At 39.5% G+C, this 16443-nt stretch overlaps 1 protein-coding gene across 1 annotated transcript in view; it reads left to right on the top strand.

The window, feature by feature from the left end:
• Positions 1 to 1040: 1040 nt before the first annotated feature.
• Positions 1041 to 16443, top strand: part of rbbp8l (retinoblastoma binding protein 8-like) — a 39171-nt gene continuing 23768 nt past the window's right edge. Inside the window, exons 1-3 of the mRNA XM_020934661.2 lie at positions 1041 to 1153; positions 13772 to 13871; positions 14435 to 14477. Coding sequence (XP_020790320.1) covers positions 13811 to 13871; positions 14435 to 14477 — 104 coding nt within the window. The 5' untranslated portion in view covers positions 1041 to 1153; positions 13772 to 13810. The remainder of the gene's footprint in view (positions 1154 to 13771; positions 13872 to 14434; positions 14478 to 16443) is intronic.

Genomic DNA, 16443 nt, shown 5'->3' with positions numbered 1-16443 from the left:
AACATAACTGCAAAACCAGAAAGATAACGTAACTGTAAATATTATGAACTTGAAAAAGAAGGGGTTCTCAAACTGTGGATCAGGGTCCAAAAAAAGGCACCAAAAAGAGCGTTTTAGTACAGTACAGTTTGTTTGGCTTATTTTAAGCCTAAATGAACTTTAATCAGATCAAATGGAGATAGATAAAAACAAAAACAAAAAAAAGATTGATATAAATGTGCACAAATAAGTGTAAAATACAAATAAATGTAGGAAATGACAAAGATGGTCTTGATTTGGTCTCGATGGGCTATGGTCTCAGTTTTGTCTCGGTCTCAACCTTTAAAAGTTTCGGTCTTGTCTCGGTCTCGACCCTCAGAGGTCTTGGTCTTGTCCTGGTCTTGGAACACTGTGGTCTCGGACTGGTCTTGGTCTCGTTTAGTGTGGTCTTAACTACAACACTAATTCTAAGGCTGAAATTATCCACAACATTCTATTGAAGGTGTATGGAGTTTAAAAACACACAGTGGAGCACTTCCTGTATAACCACATGACATCACAAGGTGGAAAAGTTCAGTTTGAGAGAAGAACTCAATACCTTAAATCTGCAGAGTTTGTGTGTTAAATGTGTGGCTGAACAACACAACTCCAGGTATGTTTGTGATGAGGAAACATTAGAACAGAGATGAGAAAAAGATTCTGTTCATTCGTGCACTCTCTCTCTCTCTCTCTCTCTCTCTCTCTCTCTCTCTCTCTCTCTCTCTCTCTCTCTCTCTCTCTCTCTCTCTCTCTCTCTCTCTCTCTCTCTCTCTCTCTCTCTCTCTCTCTCTCTGTACCTGTGGCAGCTTGCTTCACCTGCACAGCTCCTTCACGTCCCTCGATCTCCGCCTGCGGCTTTAATGCAGAGCCGGTCGGACCTGTTGTCTGGTATTCCGGCTCGACCTGAAAATCCAGGTGGGACTTGCCCGGGCTTAGACGTTTGTGCTGCCAGAGGCCCCGGGACCAATCGGACCGGTTCTGATGGGAGGAGAGAGAGAGAGCAGAGAGGAGAGGAGGGAAGGCGTGGGCACTTACACCACGACTGCACCAACACTTGAGCTAATTCTGCTGCTAATTGTCCTTTTGCTTTGTTTCTGTGGATTGGGAGATATCAGCGGGGTCATCTGTGAATGAGGTGAGTGTCTCTTTGTTTTGTTACAGCCTCAAGGTCCAAATAAAAGTTAAAACAGGTTTGGAATTACATGCAGAGTAACAAGACATGGTGACTTATTTGGTTTATATATGGGGAGATATGTGTGTTGCAGTGTGCCAGGTGCCCTTGTGTTCGTCTCTATGTGCCCATGTGTGTCAGATGCCCTCCCATCCTCCTATATCCCTATGTGTCAGATGTCCTCCCATCCTCCTAAAGCTCTGAAGTGTTGGCGTGAGATGGGAGCAGGTCAAATGTAATCGATATTGAAATTTGAATGGACACAATTAACAGATCTCAAAGGTTGTGCCATCGTTTCCTTTACAAATCTCCTGTCTTATCGTGCATAAAAAACTGCAAATCTTGTACAAACATGTTGGACTGGACGTGCTTAAAAGTGATCTTCTGAAGAATCCTAAAACATAAATCATAAATACGAGAGAATGACGCAGAATGTTTCGTTTGGCAGAGGCGAGTTACAAATAACTTGTCTGACATCTGCAGTGATTGTGAGTGACTTCTAATCATTGGTGGAGACAGTATGTTGCATTGCACATGTGTTGGGTGTGTTCTTTTGCAGATGGATGGAGCTTCACTTCACACTTAAGACTTGAGGCACAGGAACACGGTGTAAATAAGGGCTGTTCAAACATGATCCGACCCTATAGGATCTAATGCAGTGTTTCCCAAACTTTTCTGGGGACCCATATTTTAAAAGTCACAAACCTTCGCGACACAAGTCAATAGACATTTTTCGTAAATCACAAAATAAAGGTGGATTTGATTAATGAGGATATTTTATTGTTGACTGAGTGATCGTGTCTCTGAACAATTAGTATTACTCAAGTTTTAAACAATAAAAAACAGTCATTGAACAAGCATAAAAGGATCTATAAATCACCCATTTCTTTTTCTTTTCAACACTGAGTGTGTACACATGCACATCAGTATCCCGGTTATAACCATACCCCGGTTATGGAAGTATTCGGGATACTGCATTTACATGCGCGCTGAGATACTCATATTCGTGTAAACATGTTTCTTGACATAATCTTACAAATGTTCAAGCGCAAAAAATAACCTAATTTATGTTAATAAACCAGGAAAAATACAAACAGGAATCTCGGGAGATTATTTTAAGAGATCCATGGGTTCTAACCAGCAGTGTTGGGGAGTAACAGATTACATGTACCAGAGTTATGTAATCAGAGTACAAATTATGAGTAATTGTATTCAGTTATAGTTACTGTTTCAGTGAGTGGTAATTGGATTACAGTTACTTTGTTGAAATAAATGGATTACACGGCGGGATTTTCCTGTTTTGACATTTCGGGCTATATCCCTTTTTTTTTTTTTTCTGGTAATTCCACTCATTACACTAAACCAGGTCTGAAACCAGGTCCAAACCAGGTCTAAACCAGGTCTAAACCAGGTCTAAATCAGGACTAAAAACCAGGTCCAAACCTCATCTAAACCAGTTCTAAACTAGGTCTAAACCAAGACTAAGCCAGGACTAAACCAGGTCCAAACCAGGTCTAAACCAGGACTAAACCAGGTCTTAAACTGGATTTAACAGGACTAAATCATCCTGCATGGATTGTGTCTCCTCGTCTTCTATCAATAATATTTTTAATTTGGTTAAGTAAAGTTTGGGCTTTTTGTTTTCTTTTAGCAGACAAAACATTTTAAGTGAAGATTTCCTCGTCTTTGCTTCTCTACAGCAAATTAAGTAATCCAAAGTATTCAGATTACGTTACTCACTTTAAGTAATTTAATGGATTATGTTACAAACTACATTTTGGTGTGTGTAATATGTATTCTGTAGGGGAATACATTTTAAAAGTAACCTTCCCAACACTGCTAACCAGCGGTACGGAGCTATGAGGTATCCCACAATCCACTGCACACATTAAATCCAACGTGTAGATTTTTATTAAAATATTCTGCATAAATAAACTCAGCTTTATAACATATGAACCATAACCACATCAGCCCGTTTGATCATATAATTCAGCTTTGTCACATTTGTTTACGTTTTACTGAAACTAAGACCGCATGGCTAATTAGCATAAACTGTTAGCATCGATAAAAACAGTTCTCTCCTTGTGCTTCTGTCGGACTAAAGGACACAACTCAGTAGAATATATGTGTTTTTTTCTGTGCCAGAGGAGGTGCTGATTATGGTGAGTGTGTTCTGTGTGTATATCGTATACGAGATGTTTCATGTTTAACTTTTCAGCGATCATATGTGTGCAGGTCGTACAAGTGCAGATTCGCAGTCATTTCACTCATGTATGGTCACTTTATTTGTCGCTGTTGTAGTGGTCAAAAGACTGAAACGTATTTGTCTTTTGGAAGCATGCACACTCAAATTTATGTTGCAGTAACCGGGATACTACGTTTACATGACACAGTATCCCTGTTACTATCGGAATACACCAGCTACAGTATCCCGGCTTCTCATAACCGGGATACTGAAACTGTATACATGCACCATAACAAAACCGGGATACTCAAAAAACCTGATCATAACCAGGATACTGATGTGCATGTATACGCACTCATTCAATTAAAGCAGCAATACTGGAACAAAATAGTCAATAAAATAATCACAAAAAGATTAGAAATGATACAAAACATGTCTTATCATTTCAACATGTGTCAGAACTGTATATCACAGATCTACTTGCAGATCGTGACAACTAAATCTCTTGTGACCCACCTGAGGTGCACGGCCCAGTCTTTGGGAAACACTGATCAAACGCACAATAGAACGAGACTATGAATAATTATAGGCTTAAAGCAAACATGTAGTGCTCTGTACTTATAATCTATCCCTCCCCGTTGATCATTCTGTATCATTTGCATAATTGAAATCACAATATTCATTGAAAACAAGCTCTTTGGTTGACTTTAACCGGCACGTTTAAGCTCATTTGGAATTACAAAATAAACATATTTTATCATTTCAGCTCATGTAGGGACTAAAGCTACATTGCTTTTATTTTACAGGTGTTTTTTTGTTTGTTTATGTTGGTTTTTTTTGACATTTTTTGTAAGTCAGCCTCACTTTTTCATTGCTTTATCATAGCAAAAACTCTAACCAGCTTGTCAAAACAATCCTATTTACTAGAAATGTCACAGTAACCAAAATATTGTGATATTGATATCGTCAAAAATCTCACAATAATATTGTGGACTGTCACAGTATATCGAATCACAAGTTCCTTTGCTTAAATGTAGAACTGAGTTAAGAATTTTGACTGGTCCTCCACAATATTTTCAGTTTTCAGTTTCTCCTCACAGAAAAAAATAATTGCCCACCCCGATCTAAAACGACTTAATAAAAGAGACAAGCCCACTGACTTCCATGAGGTGTCCAGTGGGAGCTGACTTTGCTGTAAACGTCATAACAACAAAGCGCCGCAGGCTGTGGGCCCCTCCAGGTTATAACTGCACATCACACTAGAGCAGAGCATTTTCTTTTACATTTGTACCAAAATGACCAAAATGGAGAAGGAAGTGCATACATCACAGTGGGCGTGTAGTGGTGGAGGTGAAAACGGGGATAGATTCATAGGCAGAGTTTGCGTGGCCGGGGGGTGTCACTGCAAAATGCGATCTGGCCACAGCTGTGCTTGGGGCCACCCGTGGGGCGTGGAGCTCTGAGCTGGTCCTTTCTCACGTGTTCACCCAACAGTCCACATGGGCACAGCTTTGGGCCTGTCCCAACACTCAGTCCTGGTTCAGTCCTGGTTCAGTCCTGCAGGTTGTTTTCACCATTTCCAATAGCTTCAGTTTGACATTTAAGGTGTAGCTATTTTATAATTGTTATTTTTTTATATCTCACGTCGGGAAAAGTGGATGGACGGCATACCCCCACGTACCTCGCCCACTACACCCCTGATCATGTGTGATGTGCTGTGTAGTTTGTCTTTACGGGAGGCTTCTGAACAGCACTATTGTATGTGTAACAGCATTAGACCGATTGTGTGTAATGTTACAGAATAGTTATAATGAACAGCGGTGTGGACAGTAAAGCAATAATGTCATTGTACAGGGCAAGGCATGAAACTTTATCAAACATGCACAAATCACTCCAAATACAATGTCAGAGGCTCAATGAGAATGAAACAGCTATAACACTATTAAAAGCTCTGAAAAGCCCATGTTGCAGAATAAGTCTGATTTAAAAATGAAATATCTGATTCTTTTTCTCCCCCAGAGCAGTGAAGAACAGTGTTTTCAAAAGCCAAATGAAAAAGCAAAAGCAGCTCTTATGATCATATTAACACAGTATTTTGAGTTGGTGCAGTGGTGCAGTGGGTTAAGTGTTTGTCCATTAATAAAAAAAAAAAGTTCAAATCTACATGCTGCTGTTGTGTCTCTGGGCAGGACACTTCACCAACACTTCTATTCTTAGTATCTGTGGTGTAAAAACAAACTGCGTGACTGTCTGAGTGTGGCACCCAGACACAAATATGCACTGTGTCCCATCAAATACCAGGGCCTACTGTTCTACTGCTCTAGAACCTAGAGTCAGGTTAAACATCATGTGCTTTTGATTTGAATCAGTCACTCAGTCCTCCACATGTCAACACATCCCTCCTCCATCAACCCAAAACATGCACCACAGCTCAAATCCTCCTGACCAAGACTAGCTCAAGATCTGGAGATGGGTCTAGGACTGTGCTGTGGTGCTCGTTGCTCCTGGAGAGATGAGTACTTTAAGGGAGTCCTGACCAAAACTAGTTTACTATCTGGTCCACTGCTCCTGACAGTTTGCTGACTAGAGAATGACAGATAAAAAAATAAAAAAAAGTCTCAAACCCAAAGTAAGGAAAGAGATCTAATCGAGATCTATAACAGGATTATCCAGGTCAATTAAGGCTAAAGCAGGTCAAAAATAGGACCACGATACATCTACGAATCGTCATACAAAATGCCCTTCATTCTAGAGCCTGACTGATATATCAATTGGCTGATATTATCGGCCGATATGGACTCCTGGAAGAATATCAGCTATCGGCCGATATGGTTGCTGATATGGGCCGATGTTTCACGTGGGCATGTTATATCTTTTATAAATCTTAGACTCTCTACATTCTGTTCATTGAATACAATTTACAGACCGATAAATGTCCTAATATGTGGCTCCACATCAGTATTTATCTACGGTGTCATTTGTCTGTGTGTGTGTCTGTACTGTCCCTGAACACACCACAGAGTCGAGTCACTCACGTGTGTTTGTTTACACCCACAGACATAGATCCAAACATTGAGATTATTTTCTTTTTACAGACAATCGGTTTGAGTCTGGATTAAAAGGACATTTATTAGTGCAGACTTGTGATGTGAGGAGGAGCCTGTGTGAGCGCTGAGTGTTGGAAATATTGGTCTGTTGTAAAGTGACTGTATTGGCCGTATATTTGTTACTGGACCTGCATTGATATGTAAATGAGTTGTGAATAGAGGTGTGAATTATGACATTTGCGCATATAATTAATTACCGCGGCGCGCAGCATTTACAGCTAAAGGCTAAGAGCGGTAGTTTGTTTACTAGCTAGTAGTGATGGGTCGGTCGAGAACAAAACAGCTCTTAGAAGCAAACAACGGGAGCCTGATCCTTATTGGCAGCCGTGTTTTCTCCTTCTCTCACTTTTTTTCTCTTCACATCACGTGCAGACTCGTGGTAGTTTTGACAGCAGCAGCGGCTCAAAATGAAACTTTCAGAAATCTGCGTGTGCATAGGAGAGAAAAAATCGTGCATGTTTGGCTGTAGTTCAGCATAAAATAAATAAACCAGGACTAATCTTGGGCTCGAGAGACGGAGAGAGATAGAGACCGAGTCCTGACACTCAGTCCTGGTTCAGTTCTGGTTTAGTCATGCTTACAACAAAACAATCTGTAGAGTCGCTTGGGAGCCAAAAGAGCCAGCTCCTTTTAGTGAGCCGAGCCAAAAGAGCCGGTTCTCTAAAAAGAACTGGAATACCCATCACTAGTGTCTTGAATGTGATGCAAAAATGCCATTGGTCTGACCTTCTGTCTGTAAATATGACACAAACAGAATACAAATGCATGTTGCCTAAATAAATCCAATTTAAAATCCACCAGAGCCAAACCTAAGTTTTTTTTTTAATAATTTAAGATTTACAGTGAATTTTTACATCACTAAATATATCGGCGATTATATCGGCTATCAGCAGCTCCAACTCCCATTTTATCGGTATCATATCGACCACAACAAAATCCATATCGGTCGGGCCCTACTTCGTACATTATACTGTTCTTTGGTTCTCCCTTTTTCATACACCCATAATCTTTTTATTCAATCTAAGCTCCTAAAGATTCCTGACCATGTAAAATATTATGTACTGGTCATTTTATTTAGAGCATTCACAAATGTCCTACCAAATCATCTACAAAGCTTGTTCAAAATGAGAGAAAACTCATCATTTTAGTTTGTGTGTGTCTGTATGTGGGGTAAAACTCTGGAACAGTCTGGACACACATCTCAAGTAATGCCCAAATATCCATAAATTCAAGCTGTTCTATAAACACATGGTCTGGTCACAGTGTATAGAGAGTGGGTTTTAATATTAGAACAATACTGCGTTCTGTAGCGCTACTTTATACTTGTTGTTTCTGTACCATTGCTGGTCTGTGGTGTCTGTGACCACTGTAGGTGACCTTATGTATTATTGCAGTACAGTTATGTTACCAAACTATAACAGTGACTCTTTGTCCGCACTTGTGATATGTTATATGTTCCATTGTAAAAGAATGTACATTTTTTACTTTCTCAAAATAAATACATCAAATCAAATCAACATTTCTACAGAAGTTCCAACCAAGTACGTGCTCAAAAGGCAGACACAAAAACTGATCAGACTCTAAATCAGGGGTGTCAAACATACGGCCTAAGACCTTTAATCTGGCCCTCGGCTGATTTTCTACTAAAATATTTGAATGATATTTTCTTTTAAAATCTTGTTAATTTTTTGTGGTGTTTATCACAGCAGCGTCTCCAGCGTTTCTGTACGTGGCCCCTCCCACCAGAGCAGCGCAAATGAAGACTTGTCTCTTTCCAAACGCTCTTAAAGGACGATCGTTTTGACTGTTGACCGTGACACCCTCATCAGAAAAATGTCCAAAATGAGAAAAGTGGAGCCGAGTGCAGGATTTTCCAAGAATAACAGACTTATTCCTATTTGCAAACAACTTCATGTTAAAACATTTGTGTTAAAATTAAATTTTTCTTAAAGTTTCAGGTTGTTCATAATATTATAATATATTGTAAAAGAAACAGTTCATCAATTAAAAAAGATTTCTGTAAAAGATTTGCGTTTTCCTGCTCAAATATTTGTTGTTATTTTGGGGTTTATATGACATGAGTTTTCAGATCCGGCCCCTTTGGGATCAAAGTAGGTTGGGTACGGCCCCGGACCAAAATAGGTTTGACACCCCTGGGTTAAATGAATCTAAAAGCTGGATGGTCTTCACCTCACCAGCTCAAACACAACTCATGTACAACAAAATCACACATATAAAGACGTAAATTAACCACATATATATTACTGGCTTAATGAGGAACATTGTCGGCAAAACAATAACATCTCCATGGAGACGAGCACGTGCTGGACCCCCATCAGAAAAAGCGACATAGTGCAGCTTTACATTAAAGTCAAAGTAAAAAGTTGTTTGCGTGAAAGTGTTTTCGGAGCAGACAGAGGCAGGTCGTCTCATGCAGAGCAGAAGTTTCCGCTGACGAATCCAAACACGTCTAAACTCATCAAAATGCAAAAGCACAGAATTCAGATCCAACTGAAGAAAACAAAAAAGATTTCAGATCCAACTGAAGAAAACAAAAAAGATTTCAGATCCAACTGGAAAACAAAAAAAACATGAATTCAAACCCCAAACACTGCAAAAACTTTGAGGTCATGTTATTGCAGTGTATTTGAACCTGAAATCACGTGTATCATGTGTATAATCATGTGTATAATCATGTGTATACTTGTGTATTTAAATCGCATGTCTTGTTTTTGACCGTGTAACTCTACCGTCAGTTTTGACTGTTGAATACTGTATAGATTGGAATCGTTTTAAAGGTGCTGTGTGTCACCTGTCACGCTCTGGTGGACGCTCTGTCACCACTTTCCCTCATGGAAATCGTATTGCTTTGTCTGGAATGTTGCTTAATATATATTTATTTGATTCAGTTACAGTTGTTGGTTAAGTTGAGTTGCTTGTTTTCATGGAGATTTATTTGGTTTATGACATTCCAATAAACCCCATGGGGATTTCAGACCTTTAATGCCATATTGCGGACTATTCTGGACTAGCAGCTTCTCCATGGAAACGAGCAGGTGGCAGGATGTGAAAGTTACACAGTGCGCTCGTGTTACATGTTTCTATTTGAGAACCTGTACTTTAGCCCATTGAGCTGATTTAATTGCCAGAGCCGCTCTGGGCCTCTGTGACCTCAGCCTGTGACGTCACACACACGCAGAAGTCCAAGGACACAACTACAGTAACTACAGTAGCGATTGCTTCTTTTGCTCTGGTCAGTTTATTTTTTTATTTTTTTTTGATATATTATTTTGTTTGTATGTTCAGTAGGGATTGCCACATCAGGCCCAGAGGTGTGAAAGCTCCATTATGGCCCTGAACGATTCTGCTAATATGACCGAAAGTGTAAACAAGCAGGTGTGTTAGTTTCAGAGTAGTTTCAGTGTCGTTAGCTCCAGTGTTGGGAAGGTGACTTTTAAAATATATTCCCTTATAGATTACAGATTACATACCCCAAAATGTAGTTTATAACATAATCCATTAAATTACTTAAAGTGAGTAATGTAATCTGAACGCTTTGGATTACTTGATTTGCTGTAAAGAAAAGACGAGGAAATGGGATTTTATCTGCTGAAAGAAAATGAAAAGTCCAGACTTTACTTAACCAAAATAAAAATATTATTGACAGAAGACAAGGAGACATGGTCCACACAGCATGGTTTAGTCCTGTTAAATCCTGTTTTAGACCTGGTTTAGACCTGGTTTAATCCTGGTTTAGACTTGGTTTAGACCTGCTTTAGTCCTGGTTTAGACCTAATTTAAACCTGGTTTTAGACCTGGTTTAGACTTGGTTTAGACCTTGTTTTAGTCCTAGTTTAGACCTGGTTTTAGTCCTGGTTTTAGTCCTGGTTTTAGTCCTGGTTTTAGTCCTGGTTTTAGGCCTGGTTTTAGTCCCGGTTTAGACCTGGTTTGGACTGGGTTTGGACTGGGTTTAGTGTCCGGCAATGAGTGGAATTACCGAGAAAAAAAAAAAAAAAAAAAAAAGGGAATGGCCAAAAATGTGAAAACAGGAAAATACCGCCATGTTTCCATTTATTTCAACCAAGTAACTGTAATCCAATTACCACTCATTGAAACTGTAACTGTAACTGAATACAGTTACTCATAATTTGTACTTTGATTACATAACTCCAGTACATGTAATCTGTTACTCCCCAACACTGGTTATAAACTTTTGCCCAGTTGACAAATTGAATTTCTCCTTTTGCAACTGAGGGATTGTACACACATTTATTTACTTATTTATTTATTTGAGACAGGGTCAGCCACAATTTTTACATGAACCTTGACAGGAGAAATGTTTGTACCAGGTTGTAGCACCAGTGCAAATTTCCACCTGTTGTCTCTGGACAGGTTCATTGATTGATTCTATTTAACTGACCTTGACTATCAACTGTTCTTCCTGAAGACCTGTAGCATGTTTTTTTGGGGGGGGCGGTTGGACATTGAATGCACATAGAAATGTTGAGTTACTAGTTTCACTATTTGATGATGATTACAGATGGGCGACAGGGGCTTGTAGAACTCTCCAGCAGGTTTTTGAAAGAAACCTCCAAATTTCTGATCCACTTATGTTTCTCCTTCACATTATTTGGGACTGGCTTGAATAATGGCACCACTTTCTGAAGCGATTGTGAAAAAATAAAAAATAATAATAAGTTGACTTAAGTTTCGAAGAACCTGTGCCAGTTTTAGTTTTGTGTGGATAGGCCCAGTAATTACAGAGATGTGAACCATAAACCAGGTCACAAATTTGCATCTAACAATTGAACAGCAAACTCCACCTGAGAGCTCTGACCTGTCTCAGCTCCGGTTAAACTAGAGCGACTACTGTGTGCTGCTCATGTCACGTGAACACGACCGACAGACACAAACAAACACTAAGTGACTATAATCTTTCAAATAATAATGTCACTTTGTTTTTGTTCCTTACAAGAGACAGTTCTACCTTGTTATAACGTTGAACCCTCTTTTGAGTCTAGTCTATGTCACAATCCATCCATAAATATACAAAAACGTGATGTAAAACTTTACATAACTTGACAAACCTGATGTGATAGTCGTAGTCGTTGTATTAACAGGAGGGACGCTGATTGTGTTGTGATAGTGCTCTGAAGGGGGGGTGACAAAGGGAGGGAAGACTCAGAGAGTGAACAAAGGTTAATCTTCTAAAACATATGAATTTCTAATATTATTCTAATATTAATAATATATGTTTTCACCAAATATAGCATTTCAAAACAATGAACAACATGGTGATTTAAATGTGTTATGTGTGAGCAGTTCATGCCCCATACAAGTCAGATGCCCCTCTTTAATCACAAATAATAATAATAATAATACATATATCCAGTGTGCCTTATGGAATGTTGAGAGTAGCCTAACATTCTATTGAGGTTCTGGGCCTGTTGATGGTAATGAAATCATCAAAGATCCACTGATTTTGGTTGGATTTTTATTATTTTTTCTGTGGAATGACTATACAGTTTGGTGAAAAGAATGGCATATTGGCTGATGTCAAAACTTGGGGAAACAGTTGATTGCCAATGAGGTAAAGAAAATATTGGATAAAAGTAAAAAAAAACGCCTTCTTTTTTTGCATTAAATTGAGCCAAAATCACGTAGAAATGTGTTTTAAGAATATTTTTTTCACAGAATGTTGTCACCACATGTGTTCTTTGCATCTGGAATTCATTTATAGACAGCTTACCCAACCCACTGAGGATTTGAGGACATTTTTCATTTTTCAAAATTTTCTATCACAAAATGAAGGTTACCTACACTAAAATGACCACTATTTTTTTTTCACGATATTTCCAGAAGAGCAGACCCTCCAATTATGTGCTCTTTAAATGCATTTTGTATTTTTCTGGATGACTTAAAAACTTTTTCATCAGTGTTTGTTAATAAGTGCATTGTGTGTCCATGGTAACTGCTGACAATTCCTCTATAGACATACATGTAGATCCCCTATGATGTCACAGCAAAGTATTCATGAAATATAATTGGTGTCTACAATGTTGTGATATCATCTCAAATCCGGTGAATTCTCCTGTAGTGTTCTTTACAGACATTTCTTTTCTGTCACAGTAGTTCTGTGGCCACACCAAAAACAGGAGCTGAAAAACAAACAGAGAAATCTACAGTTTTGTTTCAGGAAACTAGAGCTGAACCAGTGAGACCAGCTCACCCTGTCCTCCAGCGATATCACTCACTCACACTTGGCTCACATTTCCCTGCCAACCAGAGGATAAGGGTTCAGGTATAGTCCTCACTTTTGAATTGGCCGATCCAATCAGTGGGCAGATGGTTTATAAGGGAGTGGCACACAGAGAAGATCCACTGATCCAAACGTTTTCATTCATTAAATGCACTTTGGGAGTAAGTGGTCAGGCTTTGTCTCACTTTCTACAGGTTCATGTCCGATCTGATTACAAAAAAAAAAACTGTTGTGTTCTGGTTAAAACTGTCAACAAACGATGTTTACAGAACAGAATCTGATCATTATCACATTTAATAATTTAAACTCAAACTCTGACGGGAGCGATCAGAGGAGTCACCATCACAAAGAAACCACACAAGATTTTACTGTTTAATCTCATAACTCCAGAGAGAGATCTACACATTTTTAATTTGGGATAACGCTCACTGAAAGAGATAGTAAGAGAAAGTAATAAAGAAATACTCCCAGCTGATTGGTCAAAGCATCAAAACAACGGAACAAACCGAAAAAACAAACTCTGGTTAAATCCAGTTGAGAGAAAAGAGCAGACGTATTTCTCTCCACAAATGCACAAAGTTCTTTCTGTTTGTATGTGTACAAACTAAACAGTGTGTATTTCTGTGAAAATAGACTCAAGTATGTTCATTTTCATTGCCTGGTTTGTCTTGGTTTATTTTGACGTCTGGCCTTTGGCTCCGCCCACACCACAATGCTGTTCTGTAATTGGTCCAGTCTCAATCTCACCAGCGGGGTCAAGGTGGACTCTTGTAAGCTTGTGAAGTTTGTTACAGTGAGACTGGAAGTTCTGAACTTTTTATATAGGAACATTTTTATTAAACCAATCATCACTGGTATCAGATCAATATCATAAGACTTGTTTTAATATTACTCAGATCGAAACCAAGAGTTTTGCTCTACTGCCAAAACTGGTGGGTTTCTGATTTCTATGGTAACAAGTCTTTTGTGCTCCTACCTAAACTCTAAGACCACACAATCCATGAATTCATTAGTGCTTTGTGTTTTTGTAGTTTTCAGTGTGAATTTCAGAGGACGCCGCTGAGGACAACATGGACGACTTCAACGACCTGCTGCTCAAACTTCAGGAATGTCACGAACGAGAGGTCGAAGGTCAATATCATGATTTAAAGTCTGACACATTTGACACATTCATGTTTTTTCTCATTCTGACATGATTTAGTGGATAGTACCTGTCCTAAATATTTATGGTTTAGTATCAGTACAGTACTTTTATAACAAAAAGCTGTAAAAGGAAGCAGGAAGCAGCACTGTGTTCGAAAACAAAATCCCCTCTACGTATGTCATCATCATGGGAAATTCCATCCTAAATGCAGAGACAATTTGCACACAAGGAAAGACTTTTTCTGATAGCTTATTTATTATATTTATGTTTATTTTTGGAAGTTATTGTGTCATTTAGACCCTTGTTTACATCATGGTTGCTCAGTAACAGTACCTTTATGTATTTCACATCTGCTGCTCACATCCAACCAGCAAGTAAAATTATAAACTTCTCCAAAATGACCAAACTTGACAAAACTAATCGAGTTGTCTGTGTTTTAGAGAAATGAGTAGTTTAAACTGTCAAATGCATCTGAATATTTAGAGTAAACTTGACGTGGTTATTCTGAGTAAATGAGTTAATGAACCCTCTCCTTTGTTTTGACCTTCAGGATGGCAGGTCAAACTCCAGGAGATGTCCAATAAGAAGGGCTGGTAAGTCTGGGTCACACCAGAGGGAGGGGTCAGAGGGAAGAGAATTTACTAAAAGAATATACTTGTGTCCTGTTCACTGGAGTTTACATCCCTCCCTCAGTGGATGAAGATGCTCCTGTGACAGGATTCACACTGTGGTCTCTGGGCTTCTGATTTTTGTTGATTTCGAGACCACAGACTTAGATGTGTCTGTCAGCCTGTGACAAAGTGAGCCTTTGTCCCATTTGAAGTCACATAAATGTTTTTGATTTCACATGTTTTAATTTGTTTATTTACCATATCCTACCTAAACCATTTAACATATAATTGTGGGTTCCTGTTTTGTTAGTTCAGGTTAATTATCACACAACACATTGTTAATCACCAGTGACCTGGTGATTGACTTCAGGACCATCCAGGGCCATGACATAAAAATAGTGGACTGTAACAAGTACCTCGGAGTCCATGTGAACAACAGGCTGGACTGGAGGGACAACAGGAATACTGTTGGGCATGAGTAGACTTTCTGAGAAAGCTCTGGATGATATACCATGAAGCGAGGTAAAGCCAAAGCTGAGCTTATTTGGCCAATCCAGGCTTATCAAAGCTTCAGTTTCATTCTGCCAAAATGACTAACCAGAGGTGACACTGAGCTGCTGCAGTAACAAGCACTCAGAAACAAACCCGACTAGGACAAGACTCACTGTCCAGATTATTTTAGCTCTGTCTCCAAGAACGTCTAAAGAAACAGTTCAGTCCAAAGTTTCATTTCGTGCATCACACACCTGTGTCAGAACATCTGTCTCTGTGTGACACAGCTGAAAAAGGGACTTTTATAGTCGTGTGTTGCTGACACTTTTACAGTCCAGACGCTCTTACATACAGGAAACATGTCTGTGTGGACATGGGACACACATGTATATGGATGCGAGACACCCATGCGTGTGGACACGCGTCCCGTGTGTGCGTGTGGACGCGGGACGCGTGTGCGTGTGGACACGGGACGCGTGTGCGTGTGGACACAGGACGCGTGTGTGTGTGGATGCTGCACTGATCACAAAGGCACAGACCATATAAAAGCCTATGGTCAATATTTCATTCAAATGATGTTGCACATGTGTCTGTTGTGAGGAGCAGTGCAGCTTTTTACACAGACAGACGCTGGTTTGGACTCTTCTCTTTCGTCTGTCTTCATTCCCTCATCTCTCACTCCCTGTCAAGCTGCAAACAGCTTTGAGTGGATTTCACCATTGCTTGTTAGGCTTCATGCAAAAAGATCCATGACAGTTTGCACTGCAACAGACTATAGAGGGACAGATAATATTCCCTACATAATACTCCCTACAACTGTACAACTCACCCTTCTGTAAAGATAACCTCCTGTCCTGTCAATCATGTGGAGGAAGTTTTTTTTGACCACTTGTATCTAACATGTCGTCCTTTCAGTCATTAGCCAAAGCTCATGACCATGACAGCAGGAATGTAGATTGAGTGGTAAATCAAGAGCTTTGCCTTTGCCGATCCAACTGTCAATCTCACGCTCCATCGTTCCCTCACTCGTGGGTAAGACCCTGAGATACTTCACTCCTCCACTTGAGGCAGACTGTCCACCCACCTGGAGAGGGCGCCACCTTTTTCTGACTGAGAACAGCAGGGATGAAAATCAGCTCCTCAGATGATCTGAGGAGCTGATTTTCATCCCTGCTGTTACACACTCAAACCTGCAAACCAGTGCATCAGGGCAACATCATCTGCAAACAACAGAGACGAGGTCCAATTTTTATTCATAATGATGCCCCGAGCAACACAGCTTCTAGGATCATTTGCATTTATTTATTTTTTATTCTCTTTGTTATTATAATAAATTGATGTGTGAGGTAATTTCCCTTGTGAATCCTTATAACTTATAACCACCTGAAAACACAATGAGTCTCCAGTGTGGGGCGTTTTCAGTGTCTCAGAGTTTTAGGAATATTATAATATTATT

The sequence above is a fragment of the Boleophthalmus pectinirostris genome, unplaced genomic scaffold, assembly GCF_026225935.1.
Source record: "Boleophthalmus pectinirostris isolate CB_2022bp ecotype Guang Dong unplaced genomic scaffold, ASM2622593v1 HiC_scaffold_2823, whole genome shotgun sequence".
NCBI lineage: Eukaryota > Metazoa > Chordata > Actinopteri > Gobiiformes > Gobiidae > Boleophthalmus > Boleophthalmus pectinirostris.
This window is presented reverse-complemented; position numbering and strand designations above follow the sequence as displayed.